The 17,395-nt window shown below is 38.1% G+C and overlaps 1 protein-coding gene across 8 annotated transcripts in view; it reads left to right on the top strand.

The window, feature by feature from the left end:
- Positions 1 to 17,395, top strand: part of gbf1 (golgi brefeldin A resistant guanine nucleotide exchange factor 1) — an 88,360-nt gene that overhangs the window by 45,423 nt on the left and 25,542 nt on the right. For 3 of the 8 annotated variants that reach the window (XM_073873023.1, XM_073873024.1, XM_073873022.1), the window contains exons 5-13: positions 8,329 to 8,447; positions 8,583 to 8,691; positions 8,952 to 9,012; positions 12,587 to 12,641; positions 13,009 to 13,089; positions 14,528 to 14,563; positions 15,093 to 15,237; positions 15,331 to 15,548; positions 17,157 to 17,325. In XM_073873023.1, coding sequence (XP_073729124.1) covers positions 8,329 to 8,447; positions 8,583 to 8,691; positions 8,952 to 9,012; positions 12,587 to 12,641; positions 13,009 to 13,089; positions 14,528 to 14,563; positions 15,093 to 15,237; positions 15,331 to 15,548; positions 17,157 to 17,325 — 993 coding nt within the window. The remainder of the gene's footprint in view (positions 1 to 8,328; positions 8,448 to 8,582; positions 8,692 to 8,951; positions 9,013 to 12,586; positions 12,642 to 13,008; positions 13,090 to 14,527; positions 14,564 to 15,092; positions 15,238 to 15,330; positions 15,549 to 17,156; positions 17,326 to 17,395) is intronic. The other 5 variants (XM_055170839.2, XM_055170838.2, XM_055170842.2 and 2 more) reach the window with 3 other exon arrangements.

Below are 17,395 nucleotides of genomic sequence, written 5' to 3'. Positions count from 1 at the left end.
TGCCTGAAAGTGTTGGGTAGCGTAATAAGACAGGTGCCTGCAAGAGGTGTGCTGTTACTTTTCTTAGCAAATCTGATGTTTTAATCTAGATATCCTCAAAGCTCACATAACACATGCTGTTTCTGCATTTCTGATGTTAATCTGGAGTACCTATGGATTAGTATTGCATCCTTTATATCTCCAAAGAGTCTTTAGTTTAATCAGATTTATAAAAGAAAGATTTAGCTTTACCGAATCTTTCCAATAACGTACGAAAAAAATTAAGGAGTTACTACCTCGGGAGGAGCAAGTACGAGTCATGCAACACTATACAACTCTGTTTAATTTATCATTCACTACATGAAGTTCGTGTCATTTATTTAATATGCATGCGCCTATTTCCAACATAAGACAGAAGTCTTACTCACTGCATGCAACTCATAACTTCTCAATGAAATCCAGCACATCAAACACACACGCAAAACTCCGCTGCTACCCTGGATAATAAGCTATATACATTGTTTCCATAAGACTTTCTTCTCCTTACATCCAAAAACACACATCTTCTTTTGTGCCATTGTTGAGTTTTGAAATTAAACAAAGCTGTCGCGTGATGTGATGTTTGCAAGTTCTTGCATCTCCCGCTGATTGACGGGTGGGCGGGGGTTTTCCAGGGGGAAGTGCCCATAAAAAGAAGTGATACGTATAGAAACCCAAAAACGTCAGCTGGACCCGTAATTGAAAAAACTTTCCGAAACTTGTACGAACCCAGGCGAAGTGCATGCGGCACAGAAATACTCTGTAACACGCCCAACTCTATAACTGTGTTAATAAGTCAGAATGCATGAAAACCATTTAACCACCTCTTTAATGTCTGCATTCAGCATTTAACCCGTAAAATATGTTTTTTTCCATTAACAGTCTTTAAAACATCAGGATTTATTATAATTTTAAAGGACTTTTTTTCTTGTAACATCTTTACATTTTTGTTGTTGTTGTTTTTTAACACGTTACACTGTTTTGTAAAAATCAATGGGAATTATACCAGAATGTCCAAACTTTTCTATAAAAACATCAAATGGTGCGGTCAAATTTCATTTGATGACAACTTTCCTCAAACAGATATCATCTGGCTAAGATTACTTTTTATTTTGCAATTTTTGGTAGCTGCAGGTCCCCATTCACATTCATTTTATGAAAGAGACCTGCTCAGACATTCTGCTGAACTAATTTAGTCCTAAACTGAATAAATTCATATGGGTTTCAAATAACATGAGTGTGGGTAAATAAAAAAATTTGGGGTGAACTATCCTTTAAACAGCCTCTAGTGTTTATTATTGCTTTTAAGGCCATTCTTGAATGTAATGTTGTATAGAGGTTTTTACATTTATGAAGCCAGTTTCTTATGGGTGAACCATGTTTCCTTACTGACGTAGGAAATCTTGCAATCTGCTGATTAGCACAAACTGTCCTCTTTCTCACGTAAGGCCAGATGCTGCTATCCATAATGTGAAAATGCTCCATGTTCCTGATGCTAACCTTTGCTAATTTTTCTTTCACTTCCTATAAATAGTCAGAGTTATTGAATAAATACAACACTTGTCAAGCAGAAGTGTGCTTTGCACTTTCAAAGGCATATTTTATAAAGCAAATAGTTAAAGATGGTGAGTCACCTACCACTGTGTAGTTCAAAGAAATACCTAAAATCAGACATCTTTGATTTTAATCTTGGTCCATTTTATTTCTCTCACTCACAGTGGGGTCCAAAGGACTGAGACCACATAGAAAATCTGTGATTCAAAATCTAATTTAATATGAAATTGAGCAAAATGCTTAAGGATTTTGAAAATATATATTTTTAGGATTCTGCACAATTTCTGAGTCACTATTCATCAATTATAAGCAAATTTGTGACCACGTTAACTCTTTCAAGGCCCGTTCAGACCAATAATGATAACTTTGATGATACTATAGTCGGTAAATATAGTTTACTTGAAGGGGTGTTCATAAGACTGACATGACGCCTTCATAATCATGACATGACACGTGTCATTAACATAAAGGAGATTTTATGCACATTTATGGCAACTGTCATTAGGTGTCATTTGTTCAACTTGTTATTTTTAAAGATGACATTGTTTGAATTGTCTTTATGACAACTTGACATTAACCAATACATCATTACTTAATAAATCAGTCATAAACATGACATAGCAGAATCATCATCAAACTTAAGAACTAGCTTTATGGGTTAACGTTTCATTAAATGGTCATTAAAATGTCATTAAGTGCTAATACCATGTCAAACAATTTTAAATACATTATCAAAATGCAACAGACACGTCAAAATATTATACCCAAGTTTATGTATGTGTACAATGTGCGATATGGACCCAACGCTGCATTGCTTAACCCAATATTGTACTGTTTTCATTTAATTTAGGTGAATCGGTGTCCAAATACAGCAAAATATAATTTTATCAATTTTAATTATTATTATTATTATTATTATTAAATGATGGATTTTATTTGTTTAACACATGATGGAAACTTAAAAAAACATTACGAACTGAAGAATATTCATGATGTTGTTATAATACTATTTGACAGAGTATTTACACTTAATGACATTTTAATTACAAATTCAATTTGTATCATTGGTAAAAAAAAAAGTGGTCAGTTTTTGTCTTTGTAATGTCAAGTTGTCATGACAAGTTAAGATGTATTGGTTAATGTCAGGTTGTCATCTCGTACAATCTCATCTTTGCATTAAAAATGACATAATTAAACGATTGACACTTAATGACAGTCGTCATAAACGTGCATAATATCTCCTTCATGTTCATAGCACGTGTTATGTCATGATTATAAATGTGTCATGTCAGTCTTATGTACACCCATTCAAGTAAAGTGTTACCCTATAGTCTATACCAACAACATTAGGTTTATTATAGGGGTGGCACAATTAATCGATTGTGCGATGCATCGCGATGCGGGGGTGGACGATTCTGCATCGATGCAGTAATAACCCATAATCGACGTGCTGACGTCATTCTTCGCGTACAGGTATGTGGTGGTAGAAAAAATGGCGGAGGGTTGTGAGACACGAGTGATAAAAAATGCACCAGGTATCTTAAAAGCCAATGTCTGGGCTCATTTCGGCTTCTATGAACATGCTGGTAAGCACAAACTGGACAAGACACACGCTGTCTGTAAAGCCTGCCATGCACAAATAAAAATGTAGGCAATACAACTCATTTAAGAAACCACGTTAACTGTTTTCACCCCGAGCTGCTAAAGGATGCAAGTGTTGATAATGCTTTAATTGACAGTTTTATGCACTTTTAGTTTTTCCTAATGTTTTAGTTTTAAATGCTGCTGTTGTTTGTCAGACCAAGTTTGTCTTGTTTCCTATTAAGTAGTAGTATACTTCTTGAAGAAAACAAAATAAAAAGGAGTTCACATACTGTATCTGACTTCTTACATTCATCAATATAAATGTAGCAATGTGCAGTAATAAAAAAAGGATGCAATGCATCGTGATGCATCATGATGCATCGTAACATCGAATTGGATCGAATCGTTAACTTAATAATCGGAATCGAATCGAATCGAGGAACCAGTGAAGATTCACACCTCTAGTTTATTATAAGCTTGTTTGCTATTTCAACTAGAAAAAAATGCTCTGAACAGGATCACAAAGATATCTTTCAACTGTACCTTTATCTTTTAAGTTGTTATGGTCTCCGCTGCTATTTACAGTGATTTTTTTTTTTTAAACGTATGATTCTTAGTGATTAGAGGAAAATGGCATGGATTCAACTCACTTTTAAGTCAAATTATGCTAATAATAAACTGAGTTTTAAATTAGAGTATAGAAGCACCAGTGGTGTCATACTTTTGGACCCCAAGTTTAGGTGATAAAATGAGGGAATGTATACTTCAATCATATAGATGTCCATCAAAATGAGATGCACTCCTAGAAACACCTCCCCCAATCAAATAAATGAATTCCAGACACCCTGACAGCTTCTGTCACCCCAGATCCCCCACTGTTCATACAGTAATCCCCCCTGATGCCAGCGTCTCATCAGGAAGCTCATGGATGGTTACTATGGCAACCGTCTCTGTAGTTCCCCAAACCTTGGCCCTCCTTGCTTTAGGATCAGAGTTAAGTTCAAAGACCAAATGTTTGAGACGTTATAGGCCCTTTGTCAATCTTTCAGGTCAGTCTAATAGTGTATGAATGTAAATAAGACAATACATCATCCCGATGTGACATACAAAATCCCCCAGTCGAGCTATAATATACTTTTACATTTATTTTTCTTTTCATCTTACTTTCTTTCTTCTCACACGCACATCCACACTCTTAGAGCTGTGCTAATCCCAGGTGAGCACTCCTGGCGGGCGTGACATATTAATGCACTCGTACGAGTGTGTGATTAAATGACCTTTAGGTATGTGAGAGGCTGTGTGCTGACTGATGGGTTATGCTCATTCAGACTCCACTAATCTGCCATGAAGAGTGACATTATCATTACTCCCAATTAGCATTCCATAGACATACAAGCACACACTATAGTTCTTCCATTTAAAGCTCTGTCACAGCTTAATATGACTCTGGGGTCTAAAACTTTTGTAGTATGCTGCGCACGCTTTTGTAGTATGTTTGTAGATAGCAAGATGTAGTTTTTACATGATTACTGAATGGTGTTAAGAGCCGAATTGTTCATTGGATATAATTTATCATGTCTAATAAAAATATAGACAATCATTTCAGAATAGGGTTGGGAGCAATATTCTCTAAACATAACAATATCGATATATTGATTCTTAATGTGCGTGCTTAACTTCAGAAGCAGAGGTTGTAAGGAGTGCACACTACACTATGGCCCGGGGCAACCGTGAATGATGCTCGGGACAGACGACAGAACTATCATTTTCTCGCACGGTCCAGTGCCACATCATCACGAAAGTCTATCATTTGCACATGTTTTTTGTGAGGCCAATTTAAATATTTAAGCAAAGATGACACGAAACAGATTTTTGTGCGCTACTCACAAGCTGTTTTAGAAGTTTTGTGCATGCACTCATTCAAAGCACACGCCCGGCACAAGCCACATTTTAAGGCTCAGACATCACGCACGTACTGGTTCATGCTTATAATTTGTAGATTTTTTTTTATCAAAATGCCATGATTGCTCACATTCACACAATCACGCACCTTTTTCTTAAAGTGACAGTACACCAAATAAATTCCATGTCTGCAAATAAGATTTAATAAAATATTGATAATTATACCACAGGGCTGTTGAATGCTTTATTCCGATTGGTTGAGAAATGTTCCATGGGTGTTGATTATTTTTCTGTAAAACAAACCACCTTAAAATAACCACCAGCAATCTCTCTATGTGGTCTGTGGTATAACCAGAGTAATTGAGTAACAGCACTTTCCGTCATGCTACGTCACCACCTTGGGTGTGCATTATTTTTGAGTAATTCAACTTCTCATTGTAAATTATTTCTTACTTAATCGATGTTGGACTCAATCAAAATCTAGTAAGATTTAGACCATATAAAAATTAATCGAATCACACCCCTAAATTGGGTGCAATACCCAGCCCTACTACATTTTTTTTTATTTCTTGGCTTTTAAATAATTCATGAAAATCTGAGCAAAAAAGTGTTGTTCATGTTTTATTAATATGTTTTGAAGGCAACTAATAAAGCAACTAAAATTCTGATAATGAATCTTATAATTTCCAGAGTTTTATAAACAACTACACTCAAATGCTAGGACACAAATACTACTTAAAAATTAATAAAACTTTGCCGAAAATTTGTGTTGTCAAACATTTTTAGATAAATTATAAAGTAATTATTAACAAGAAAATCACCTCTACAGAGGACAAAAGTGAATTGCTGAATCCCAGGAGGATAAAGTGTCTTTGGCGAGTGAGTGTTCAACTCACTACCATTTATAGTACAGAGACAGAATACTGCCATCTATTGACCAGACAATTAAAAATGCTTGGTTCATTTTAATCCGGTCCCTATAGCAGTGGTTCTCAAACTTTTCGGCATGTGCCCCCCTTTGTTGCATCCCTTCGCGGCCCCCCAAAGAAAATTCATGACATAAAACAATCTTAAACTTGGAATTTGAACACAACACAACTTATTAAATGATACAATAGTGTTGTTGGTTAGTAGCCTTATTTTTCTGAGGTTTGATTACACAGAATTTATGATAAATTAATTTATAAATTGTCATAAATATGGCACCATCTCACACCCCCCAGTTTGAGAACCACTGCACTGTTTAGTAGTTTACCTCTCTCACATGACCACTTTGTGATCAGATCTTTATTTCAAGTTAAAAATTTGGTTTAGTCCAACCATTTAAACCTAACTGGTGAGTCTGACACAAGTAGCAAAAGCTTCGCTTATGAAGGACAGCCTTTTTTTTCTTTTTCTTCAGCTAATCTCACCATGTCATCCCAAGCCTTGTTTTCTCTTAACTGTACACAGTGTGACCCGAGCCGCTTTAGCATACCGGGGGGTCTCTCTCTGTCTCCAAAAACACATGCACACATTCAGAGGTTTGGTTTGGTGAATGGCTAATTCCCCTCAATCTCAGGCCTGAGGTCGGTGGGCTCGGGGGGACGGCCGTATTGACAGATATCCAGATCCCACTTTTCCTACTTTCTCTTTCCCACTCTGCTTTTTCCCTGGCCGGCACTCAAACCAAAGGCTCACTTACATAGCCACTTATCTTGCTGAAAAGTACAACGGCCAACACGCACGCACTCATAGTTGTATGTGCAGTGTCTTGTACATTACATGACATTGGAAGTTGGATTTATTTTTTTATTAAAAAGAAATATAAGAAAAGGTTTGTTCATTACTCGCTCCATTGACACAAAACAGCCCATAGACAGGCCATATTTTATTTTGTTTGTTTGCAGAGCCAGATCGGTGCTCCCACGCGCACTCGCTTTTTCATGGTTAAAACACGCACCTTTTTCCAAGATGAGCAGTTCTTTCACTTGAGGGACACCCTGGTGTCTGAATGTACTTTTGCTTAACCTTTTAGTACATGACAGCTGTTTGAGCCTCTTTGATACACGCACTCGTACACATGCACAAAGACCCTCCAGCCCCACCCAGACGTCAGTTATTTCAACAATGACTCTCCCGCTCGGCTGTGTTGCCCGTGCCAAGTGAGGATTAGTGTTTTAGATGACTTCTGATGTTGTGCTGAATAGACTCCGGCTCTTGTTACCGTGGAGATCGGCTGTTTGGAACGGGGTCCTGTGTTTATTATGGGCCTGCCTCTTCAGTGCTGTTCAATTCACTCGCTGCAAATTTTCCGCTAGAGAGATTTTTTTTGGTTGACGTTACACATCACGACAATTAATTTTTTTTACATTTCAAAATCTACAGAAAATAGTAATGAATGGCACATTATATGTGTTTATGCGAATGATAGCATTGTTTTTTTACGTTATATAAATGAGTACTCTGTTAATCCGGATGTTATTTTATTAATCCCAAGTAATTTCCTATTGCTTTCCTCTCTCACTTGTATGCAAGTAATTAAGAGGGCGTGGCTTAATCTTGGGTCAGTTCCACATCACTCATGCTATTCCTGCATCTCTAGTATTGCATAGTGTCTAAATATAAAATATTAAGCACACATTGTTTACTATGTATTAATAATAGCACTATAAATGATACTCTCATTCTATTGGTTTGTCATTTCCGTATATCACCCCCACAATGAAAGGGTGAATATTAAAGAGTTTGGTGGTTTGAACCATTAGACCTTAATAACTAGGCAGCTGCTAAAAGCTGGTCTGTGTCTCAATCTCTCCCTGTCTGTTCTGTTTTTTGCCTGCTAATAAGTGAAATGCACTCTTGTGTCAAGGCTTTACCTGCAGTCACAAACCCAACCTCTCCTCCCCAGGCAGCCTCCGCTTATTAGTTAATGAAATGCTCTTTAAAGGCGATGGGAAAGAAAGCAGCACGGCTCCAGCCTGCTATCTGACCCCGCTTGGGTTTCAAAACATTGTTGCCTAGACAGCCAATTTACAGGCAGGCCATCCACGAGAGCGCACATCTGGTGATTAGATGTCAGATGGCTGTGTGGTGCAGTGTGGTCAGTTGATAGCGGTGGGGGGGTGAACTGGTGACCAGGTTAATTGTGTAAGATTAGTCATGTAACCGTGGTCATGTCATTATGACCGACGTAAAAGTTATCTGACCAAGAATCGGATGCATTGAGAGAGACAACGAGGGGGAATATATTAGGACATTTTCAAATTTTGCCATCTTTGTCTTTCACAGATGCCAATCATGAAGCGGCAGCAGAGGGCATCGAGAACATGGCTGATGCTGTCACACATGCGAGATTTGTAGGCACAGACCCGGCAAGCGATGAGGTGGTGCTGATGAAAATCCTTCAGGTTAGAGGAAAGCACACAAACCACTGTGCTCCGAGTTTTATATAATATAAAACAGTGTAAAATTATATAAGTAGCAGAGAAAGTTGCATGCTTGTCCAAAATTCTAGAATATAAGTCCCTTTTTGATATTTCCAGGTTTTGAGGACTTTGCTGCTGACTCCAGTTGGAGCCCATCTGACTAATGAGTCTGTTTGTGAGATCATGCAGTCCTGTTTTCGTATATGCTTTGAAATGAGATTAAGCGGTAAGTCGAATAAAGTATAAAAAAGGACCAACAGTCTGTCAAACGCATACATGTAAAAATAAATTTTATGTATAATTTAAAGCATGAACTGCTCATCATACAAATCCTCCATCATCAGATTATAGTCCTGAACTTCCAGGACCTTAAAACCCCTTTACTAATCCTGACCAAACAGACTCCAGACCCTGAGCTGCTCTTGTCCGCTGGACTAAGATTTCTTCTATTGTTTTTCTTTGTTTTTGCTTTTTTTCTCATCACAGAGTTGCTGAGAAAGTCAGCTGAACACACGTTGGTGGACATGGTGCAGCTGCTGTTCTCCAGGTAACTAGAAAACGGGATGGACGAGGGGATGGAGGAATGGGGATTAGAGATAGAGTCCTGTTCTTGCTGTTCACATAATCAAACCCAACCTGAGACCAAACACAACAGGAAACTGGGTCTGTCTCCGTAATGGGCTCCGATTTCACTCTCGGACCTTTCTCAGATTACCTCCGGAGGTTTTTTAACTTCCCACACAAATAGGGACAGGTGAACGCTTCTGACAGTGAAAAGCATGGTTAATTACCAGGGCTTTCCAGCTAATTCGTATACCTAAATGTATTGATGGAAGTATACAAAGTACAGCTATAGTTCACTTTATAGGCACGTTACTGGATATACAACCTTATGAATTAATGCCTTAATGTAGCATTAATTATATAAAATATTATATATATATTAGGGATGCACCGATAGCATCTTTTTGGACCGATACCGATTTAAACAGACAACTTCTGGCCGATACCGATGTCGATACCGATATTGAACACTTCTCTATTAGCTAGTTTATTTCTGCATCAAATTATTTTTTACTGAACATGGATTGGATCTAGTTAACATTCAACTGACCAACATAATAAGAGAGGCACAAATTAAGCTAAAACAAATATAATAAGACAGCATGACAACCTTCAAAGATGGTTTTTGCTATTCAGCATTTATTTTATTAACAACATTAACTCAATCATTAACTTAATTTTTTTCATGTAATGGATTTCTTTATGCAGTTAATTAATAAACAATCGGTATCAGCCTTTCTTGTGCTATTGCTGATATGCCGATGGTTTTAAATTAATCAAAAATCGACCGATAAATATCGGCGGCCGATACATCGGTGCATTACTAATATATATATGAAGAGTTTGGTTCCAAAACGCAATAAATCCATTTTGACAAATTTCAGTAAAAACGTGTTTTCTATACCAAGAAAGTGACAAGATGAAAACCACTAATTTCTGTTACAAACTTTCACATGGCATCTTTAGGTTATAAAAATATTTAAAAAATCAAATACATAACTTGATTTTCAAAAATTAATTTTAAAAACTCTTTTTTCCACAAAATGCAATAAATCCATGACAGTTTTTTTTTCAAAATGCTAGAAATCTATTCAATCAATGTACAAATGTGCATTCATCTTTGCCATTTTACATTCATTTAGTTGAACAGTAGTACACGCTGATTAAAAAAAAACATTAATGGCATTCATCAAAACACTTACTTTGTCATATTAAGATCACTGTCATTGCTGCGGTTATACTTGACGTCATCGCTTAGCATTTTTCACAGCGATCAGCTGTAAAATGTTTTGGTCCTGCTCGATTTTCGTTGACTTTGAGTAAAATAATGTAAAGTTTTTAATAAGATCCGCTGGGGTCAATGTGTTAGCATGACAGAAGCTTGATGCTGTTGGGGGAACAACCAACCGGCATTTTCCGTCTCCCAAGTGCCTCTCGTGTAAATTATTAGATTTTGATGGCGATTCTTTCCCGTCACAGGAAACCATCACAGGTTTATCAATGCAATTAAAGTATTCTTTTGTTTTGTTTGTTGATCACGAAGTACAAAGTAGATGAGGAAAACTAAAGGGGATCGCACACCGGCCGCGCAGCTCAGCGCCGCGCCGTTCTAAAAAAATGTAACACATTGTTTTCTATGAGTGTACGCACACCTTTCCGCGCCGCCCAGCTGTGACTCAGGAAGTTGTTCAAATCCCTGTCGCGCCACAGAGCGCCACTCACATAGTTTAACATTAAATAACATCATATGTGTCCCACTTCATTAATGATTAACATTGGCTGCTAATGTATATTTTACATTTTGAAGTAGACGCTATCTGACGAAGCTCGCGCTATTTAATGTGCACTTCCGGTTTACAATACCTCCGAGTTCTCCTAGGCGCGACGCGATGCGGCGCTGCGCGGCCGGTGTGCGATCCCCTTAAGATTCCGTGTACTCAACGCGCCGCCATTGTTTATTTACATTGCGTGGAAGGGTGCGCTGTAATTTCTGGAGCGGATGTATTGCATTCTGTAAAAAAGGAGGAGTGGCGTTTACCGCATTTTGGCAAAAAAGGGAGAAAAGATGACAGAGTAACACTGCGGATATTGGATTTAATATCCATATAAGAGTTAAGAATTTACTTTTAAATACTGACCTGATCTAATACTGATTTTGACAGTAACAATTTTTTTTCAAAAATGCCGTTTATCGCGTTTTGGAACCAAACTCTTCATATATATATATATATATATATATATATATATATATATATATATATATATATATATATATATATATATATATATATATATATATATATATATATATATATATATATATATATATATATATATATATATATATATATACACTTTATACAAATATGCATTATATACATATATATAAATAATACAGAGGCTATAATTGTGGAGTAATTGTAAATGGAAGACCTTAAACTTCCTTTGCGGGTCATAGTGTACTGCTGCTCTAATGCAATAACATGATTATAGGGTGGCATTTATCAGAGGTACGTATCCACTCGCATTAGACTTCCAGTCACATCGTGCACAGACAAGAGGATGAGACCGCGAACACATCTCACTCTACCATCTGCATATAGATTAGGGGACGTACACTCGCACACACACATATATCTGGAACAAAGACATAATTTGGTGTCTTATGAAATACTAAATAAAAAATGAACACTATATTTTTTGCGTCTAGCATGAGCACCTGAATAATGATATAATGTTCAGACCTGGTTCCCAAACTACGTAAACATCCCGTTTGTACAAACGTGCACCAATGTGAAGCTTTGATTCATATAGGTTTTTTTTTATTACAGCTGATGGCGTCTTTTAATCTGTGATGCACACAAACACAAACTCTCACACAACCTGAGTTGTGCTGCTCCCATTGTGCACGTTCATATTGCTCAGACCCTCTTGTCCACATCGCCTTCACAATGAGGGTGTGAAAGGCCTTAATAATGAGTGTGTGTATTTCTGTGTGTGCCTAAGGGTAATAAGCCGTGGATGTGCTGTGTGTGTGTGTGGTCGAGAGAGCCAGAGTAATAAACAGCGGATCTTATTGAGTACTCAGAAAGAGGCTTAAGCAGCCTGCTGAAAGCATTAGGGATGTTAATCTGCTGGACTCACAGATCATCCCATAATCAAGCCGGCAAGACAACACTCCATTAACGCAGAGCAGAGTTAACATCAGGAGCCGGCTCCTAGACCGCCCGAACATCTCACTCGAAGGAAAAGCCGCAGTGTCCACACCAAACGCACACATACGCACAATGCGCCCAGCGGCCGAAAACATCATCCATCTAATTCGGCTAATGAACAGGCAAGGCAGGTCAAAAGTCACGCCTTGGGAACAAAGTTGGTGGCCTTTCGGACATATTGCTTATCCAGTGGTGCTTTTCGAAAGTTTTTATGCCATTATGTTAACCCAGAAGTTCCCTGTTGGATCACTAGCGATGCAAAAATAGTGATGCACACTTCACATGTAATATGGTAATGTTATACTAAACATGTGCAAAGGACTCATATTTGTGTTTCTGCAGATTACCACAGTTCAAAGAAGAGGCCAAGAGTTATGTAGGAACTAACATGAAGAAGGTAAATATGATGTCAACCTAGATCTCCAAATTTTCCTCTTCTCCAGATCCTTTACACCTGTTTCCCCGCCTGCATTCCTCATTCATATACTTTGTATTACTTGGATGTCCCCATATCCGTAAATGAGCTCACTTGCTGTTGCATAATTATAATACCTGTGTGTGTGTGTGTGTCACCCATCAGATTGAAATAGTATCTAGTCAGAGTTAACTGGCTGTTTTTCAGCCATAGATAAGTATGGGTTCTACATTTGGACCCACGCTCCTTCGCAATTATTCTAAAGGATTAACACTCCTCTCTTGTCTTCTCATACCTGATTGTTGTCGTCGAGTTCATCCTTTGCCCATTTGCCTGTTTTAACACACAGATCCCAAGCTGTATTCTGGACACACAGGATTTTATTTATGCAGATCAGCCTAGAAACGCCAATCAGACGGGCTTAGAGAGGGTATCGAACATTTACTTGCATTAAAGCAGCGTTTTTATTGGGTTGCAGCAGCTAGTGCATTTAAATACGTGTGCGCCGGGGCGCATGGCTTTATGTTTGTATGCATGTTGGGGAGGACCGCTTAGCAACTACACATGTTGTTGTGTTATTATTATCAGAGGAATGATTTGGATTCAATTCAGTGCAAGTTAACCTTTGTTAAACAACATCTGTGGCATTGATAACTACAGACAATGAACTCCTTTTGTAATTTGCGTTTAAAGTAATGCACTTATAATGTACTCATCCAGGGGCAAGTATTGTTGAAAGGTTAGCTGTTATAACGGTGTATTGTGAAAAAGTATTCAGGAAATGAATGTCAGTTTATTGCTAAAGTCCTACATGAAGAATGATGGATGAACAATGTTACATATTTTAAAGGGGCCATGGCATGAAAATGTGACTTTTTCCATGTTTAAGTGCTATGATTGGGTCCCAGGGCTTCTATTAACATAGAAAATGTGAAAAAGATCAACCCAGTTACTTCGTTTGGGAAACCATTTTCTACAAGCACATGAAAAAATAGGTTGTTGAAATTTGGTTCTCCTTATGATGTCATAAGGAGCGCTAATTATAATAATACCACCCCTTAATCTGCACTTTCCAACCACAGCACTGCCATTTAGTGCAGAGAAAAGCACAATTGAGTTTTAATTGCAACAAACCACCATCATTGTGATCAGTGTTTGAATTTCATCAGCTCATTTGCATTTTAAAGGACACACACCTACAAAGTGGCAATTTTAACATGCTATAATAAATTATTTATATGGCATTTTGAGCTTAAACTTCACATATGTGCTCTGGGGACACCAAAGATTTATTTGACATCTTATAAAAGTCTTGTGCCATGGCCCCTTTAAATCCAGCTTTATGCAAATGAGTCGAACCCCCTTTCAGTATGAGGTTAAACCACATGGGCACTTTTCATACAAATACAGTTTTGTTAAATATAGTATTTTTTAGTATTTGAATGAATATTCATTCGAATGGGCCTTTTTTCATTTCTAAAATTTCAGAGATCCTATTTGAATGCTTATTTGCATGCTCTGTTTGCTTATTTCTGGTCTGTTCGTCGTATCCATTCCCTTTTCTTAGTTAGTCTCCACAATTAGTTTGTTTGTTTGTAATGTCCTGTGTGCTGAGGTGCCACCCCCTGTTTCCTGTTAGAGATGCATTGGGACTCTTCGTGTCGATGAATTAATGATAGTGAGGAGTATGTGTGTGTTGTCGTTTCCCCCATTGGAAATGCATGGACGTAGTCTTGGTATGCGTGTCATTTGCTCCCATGTGTTTACCCCGTGCATGGTGGTCTTGTATATGTGCTCCCACATCACGCGTCTCCGTCTAAGCTTGTGACACGATCACTAATCCTGGGGCCTGCCCCTTCTCTCCTGAGGCTTACAATATCTTATGGAAAAACAAACGAGTACAGGTAAGGAAGAGGAGACTTTAGACTTACTGTACATTTTGTTCAAGCCCCATGCTTTTGATCTGTCAGTGTTTTGACATTTTTGCCAGGTCCAGGATAAACTCTGTCATGTTCATGTTGGTGTTTAATATCAGTATCTTTATGTGGTCACATCCGTAACAATGGAATTGCTCGGGTAACAATGTACAAAATAGCAATATTAGTAAAATACATGCGATAATAGAAAAGTATGTAAACCGAATGTTGGCCTTACCTTAATGCAAAGTCTATGTACATTAAAACGGAGGTAGCGGTGTAAAGCTCAAGTGGATTATGTAAATCATAGCTGGATCTTTTTAGGTATATCAACTAGCATACATACAAAACTTAAAGTGATTCTGTGCTTTAACACTTTGTGTATTTCTACATCTGTTCTTGTGCTAGCATTTTTCTTGTTAACTTGATATTTCATCATATTTTATGTCTTGCTCTCCTGACTTGTTTTTTATGCAGTCAACTCAGAATTGAACAAGAATTCTTGTTTGTTTTGAAGCTAAAGATGAGAGCCGGGGGAATGAGCGAGTCGTCCAAGTGGAAGAAGCAAAAGCGATCACCCCGACCCCCTCGTCACATGGTGCGCAGTGCCTCCGGGCAAATGGATCCAGCCCAGTCCAGTACTCTTACCAACAACCTCTCGGGTATATTGATATATCAAACAGAGCACAAGTTATCTACCTATCGTGTTTGGATTAAGTACAGGCAACTCATATCATCCCAATTTTCGTCTGTAGGTGGAGTTCCATTCATAGAGCAGCAGAGTGGAGTTTCCCTCGCTCTTCCAGGTCCAGACAGTGCAACTTCCTCCATCTCCAGCCCTACCACTGATAGTGGCATGGACGCTGGCTCAAAAACCACCTCTAAGGAAGATCTCACAGACCTGGAGCAGAGCAGCTCAACGGCCACCACTCCTGTAACGCCTTCTGGAGAGTCAGGCCGACTAGAATCACAGGTAACCCAAAATCTCTTCTGTTGGCATTAATTTGATCCACACTGAAGTTGATTTTGTAAAAAACTGCCCATTTATGCAAATGAGCTACTGCTCCTCACTCCCTTACCAAAAGTAATGTGACACTTTCAGTTAAAATAGATCTGATTCCTGTTAACACATTCCCCACCAGCCTTTTTACAAAAAAGTTGCCCGCCAGAATTTTTTGTGATTCTTACAAAAAATGTTTCACAAAATGCCTCCCAGGAAAAATTTCTTCTGTAAATATAGAAACATACAATATATCAAATGAATGAACAGACCCCCTGCTTTCAAACAAACAAAAACCATACAATATATCAAATGAATGAACAGACCCCCTGCTTTCAAACAAACAAAAAATGAAAAAAAAGACTTTCATCCTATCTTCATTTGTTCTCTTTTAATATCACCTCTCAAATATGGGTAGGTTTCTTCAAAAAGACAACATTTTGAGCAAGAAGCTGAAATGATGCCATTTTTGTAAAGGACTTTTATCAGAGATCAGATTCAGAACGATATCAAAACATACACGTCGTTTACAATGTTGTTGAATTAGTTTATGCTTCAGTTTTTTATAAATTGGGTAAGAGCTCAACTAGCTGAATTATAGATTACTTTAAAAACTCGCCAGGAAAGCGTCATCGGCAGGGAAACGTTTTCTCTTAATTGACAAGATAACTCGTCAATGGCAGGGAAAGAGTTAATACAGTCTGAGACAATAGTATCTCACTATTGAGAGGGTGGAGAGCGTACAACTCCCTGAAGGCAAAAACTATGTAAGCGCAGAACTGTCAGTCAGTGGCCATGGGTGGGGCTTTATCAGTGTGATGTCACATTAACAAGAAAATCAAAACACCATGTCTAATGAGACTGCTTTGATTTAATGGAGAAAGAAACAATGGGTGGAGTTTTATGTATAAACACCTTGTAAAAGTGGATGTTGCATAATAAGTGCCCTTTAAGGGGCAGTTAACATTTCACGTCTAAAACCGCTTGGAAAGCGCAACTGTCTGTTGGTTCGTCGTCACATTATGTGCGGTGCGCATCCGCCATTCTAAAAAGTTAAAATGTTTTTTAACTCGATGCAGTGCGGACGCGACTGAAAAAACACATTTCGCGAGTTAAAAACATTTCAACTTTTTAGAATGCCGCAAGCGCATCGCAGGTCATGTGAAAACGAACCAACAGGCGGTTTTAGACGTGAAATGTGAACCGCCCCTTAAAGGGCACCTATTATGCAACATCCACTTTTACAAGGTGTTTGGACATAAAAATCCACCCATTGTGCCTACATTTGAAATAACGAACTTGAGCGTGCAAAAGACGCGAAATGTGAATCGTCCCTAACACAGTTTTGCTTCCTGGGAGACTGGTTGTACCTAACTGCTAAAAATTGTGTTGAACTGAATCAACTTGAATCTGATTGCAGTTTATTTAAAAAAAAAGCTTTTTCCATATATTTTTGTGAAATCCAACACAAAGTTGAGTATATCCCATCTGGGGCCCAGACTAGGTTACATCTTGCTTCAGAACCGCTGCTTCTCATGACAGATTGTGGTTGTGATGGTTGGTGTTGTGTTGTATCATCAGTCTGAGGCCAGGGGAGTCGAGCATGCCCAGTCAGCATCAGTGGAATCCATTCCTGAAGTCCTGGAAGACCGAGACTTGCTGGCTGACCAGTCCGATTCGGCATCAATCCATGATATGGATTACGTAAACCCTAGAGGAGTGCGCTTCATGCAGTCCACCCAGAGAGAAGGTAGGAGAACTTCTACGAACAGATATGAAAGCAGTTAATGTTCAAGCTTGCTGGAAATGTCATTGTAAAT

Source organism: Misgurnus anguillicaudatus, chromosome 11, assembly GCF_027580225.2.
Source record: "Misgurnus anguillicaudatus chromosome 11, ASM2758022v2, whole genome shotgun sequence".
Classification (NCBI taxonomy): Eukaryota; Metazoa; Chordata; class Actinopteri; order Cypriniformes; family Cobitidae; genus Misgurnus; species Misgurnus anguillicaudatus.
This window is presented reverse-complemented; position numbering and strand designations above follow the sequence as displayed.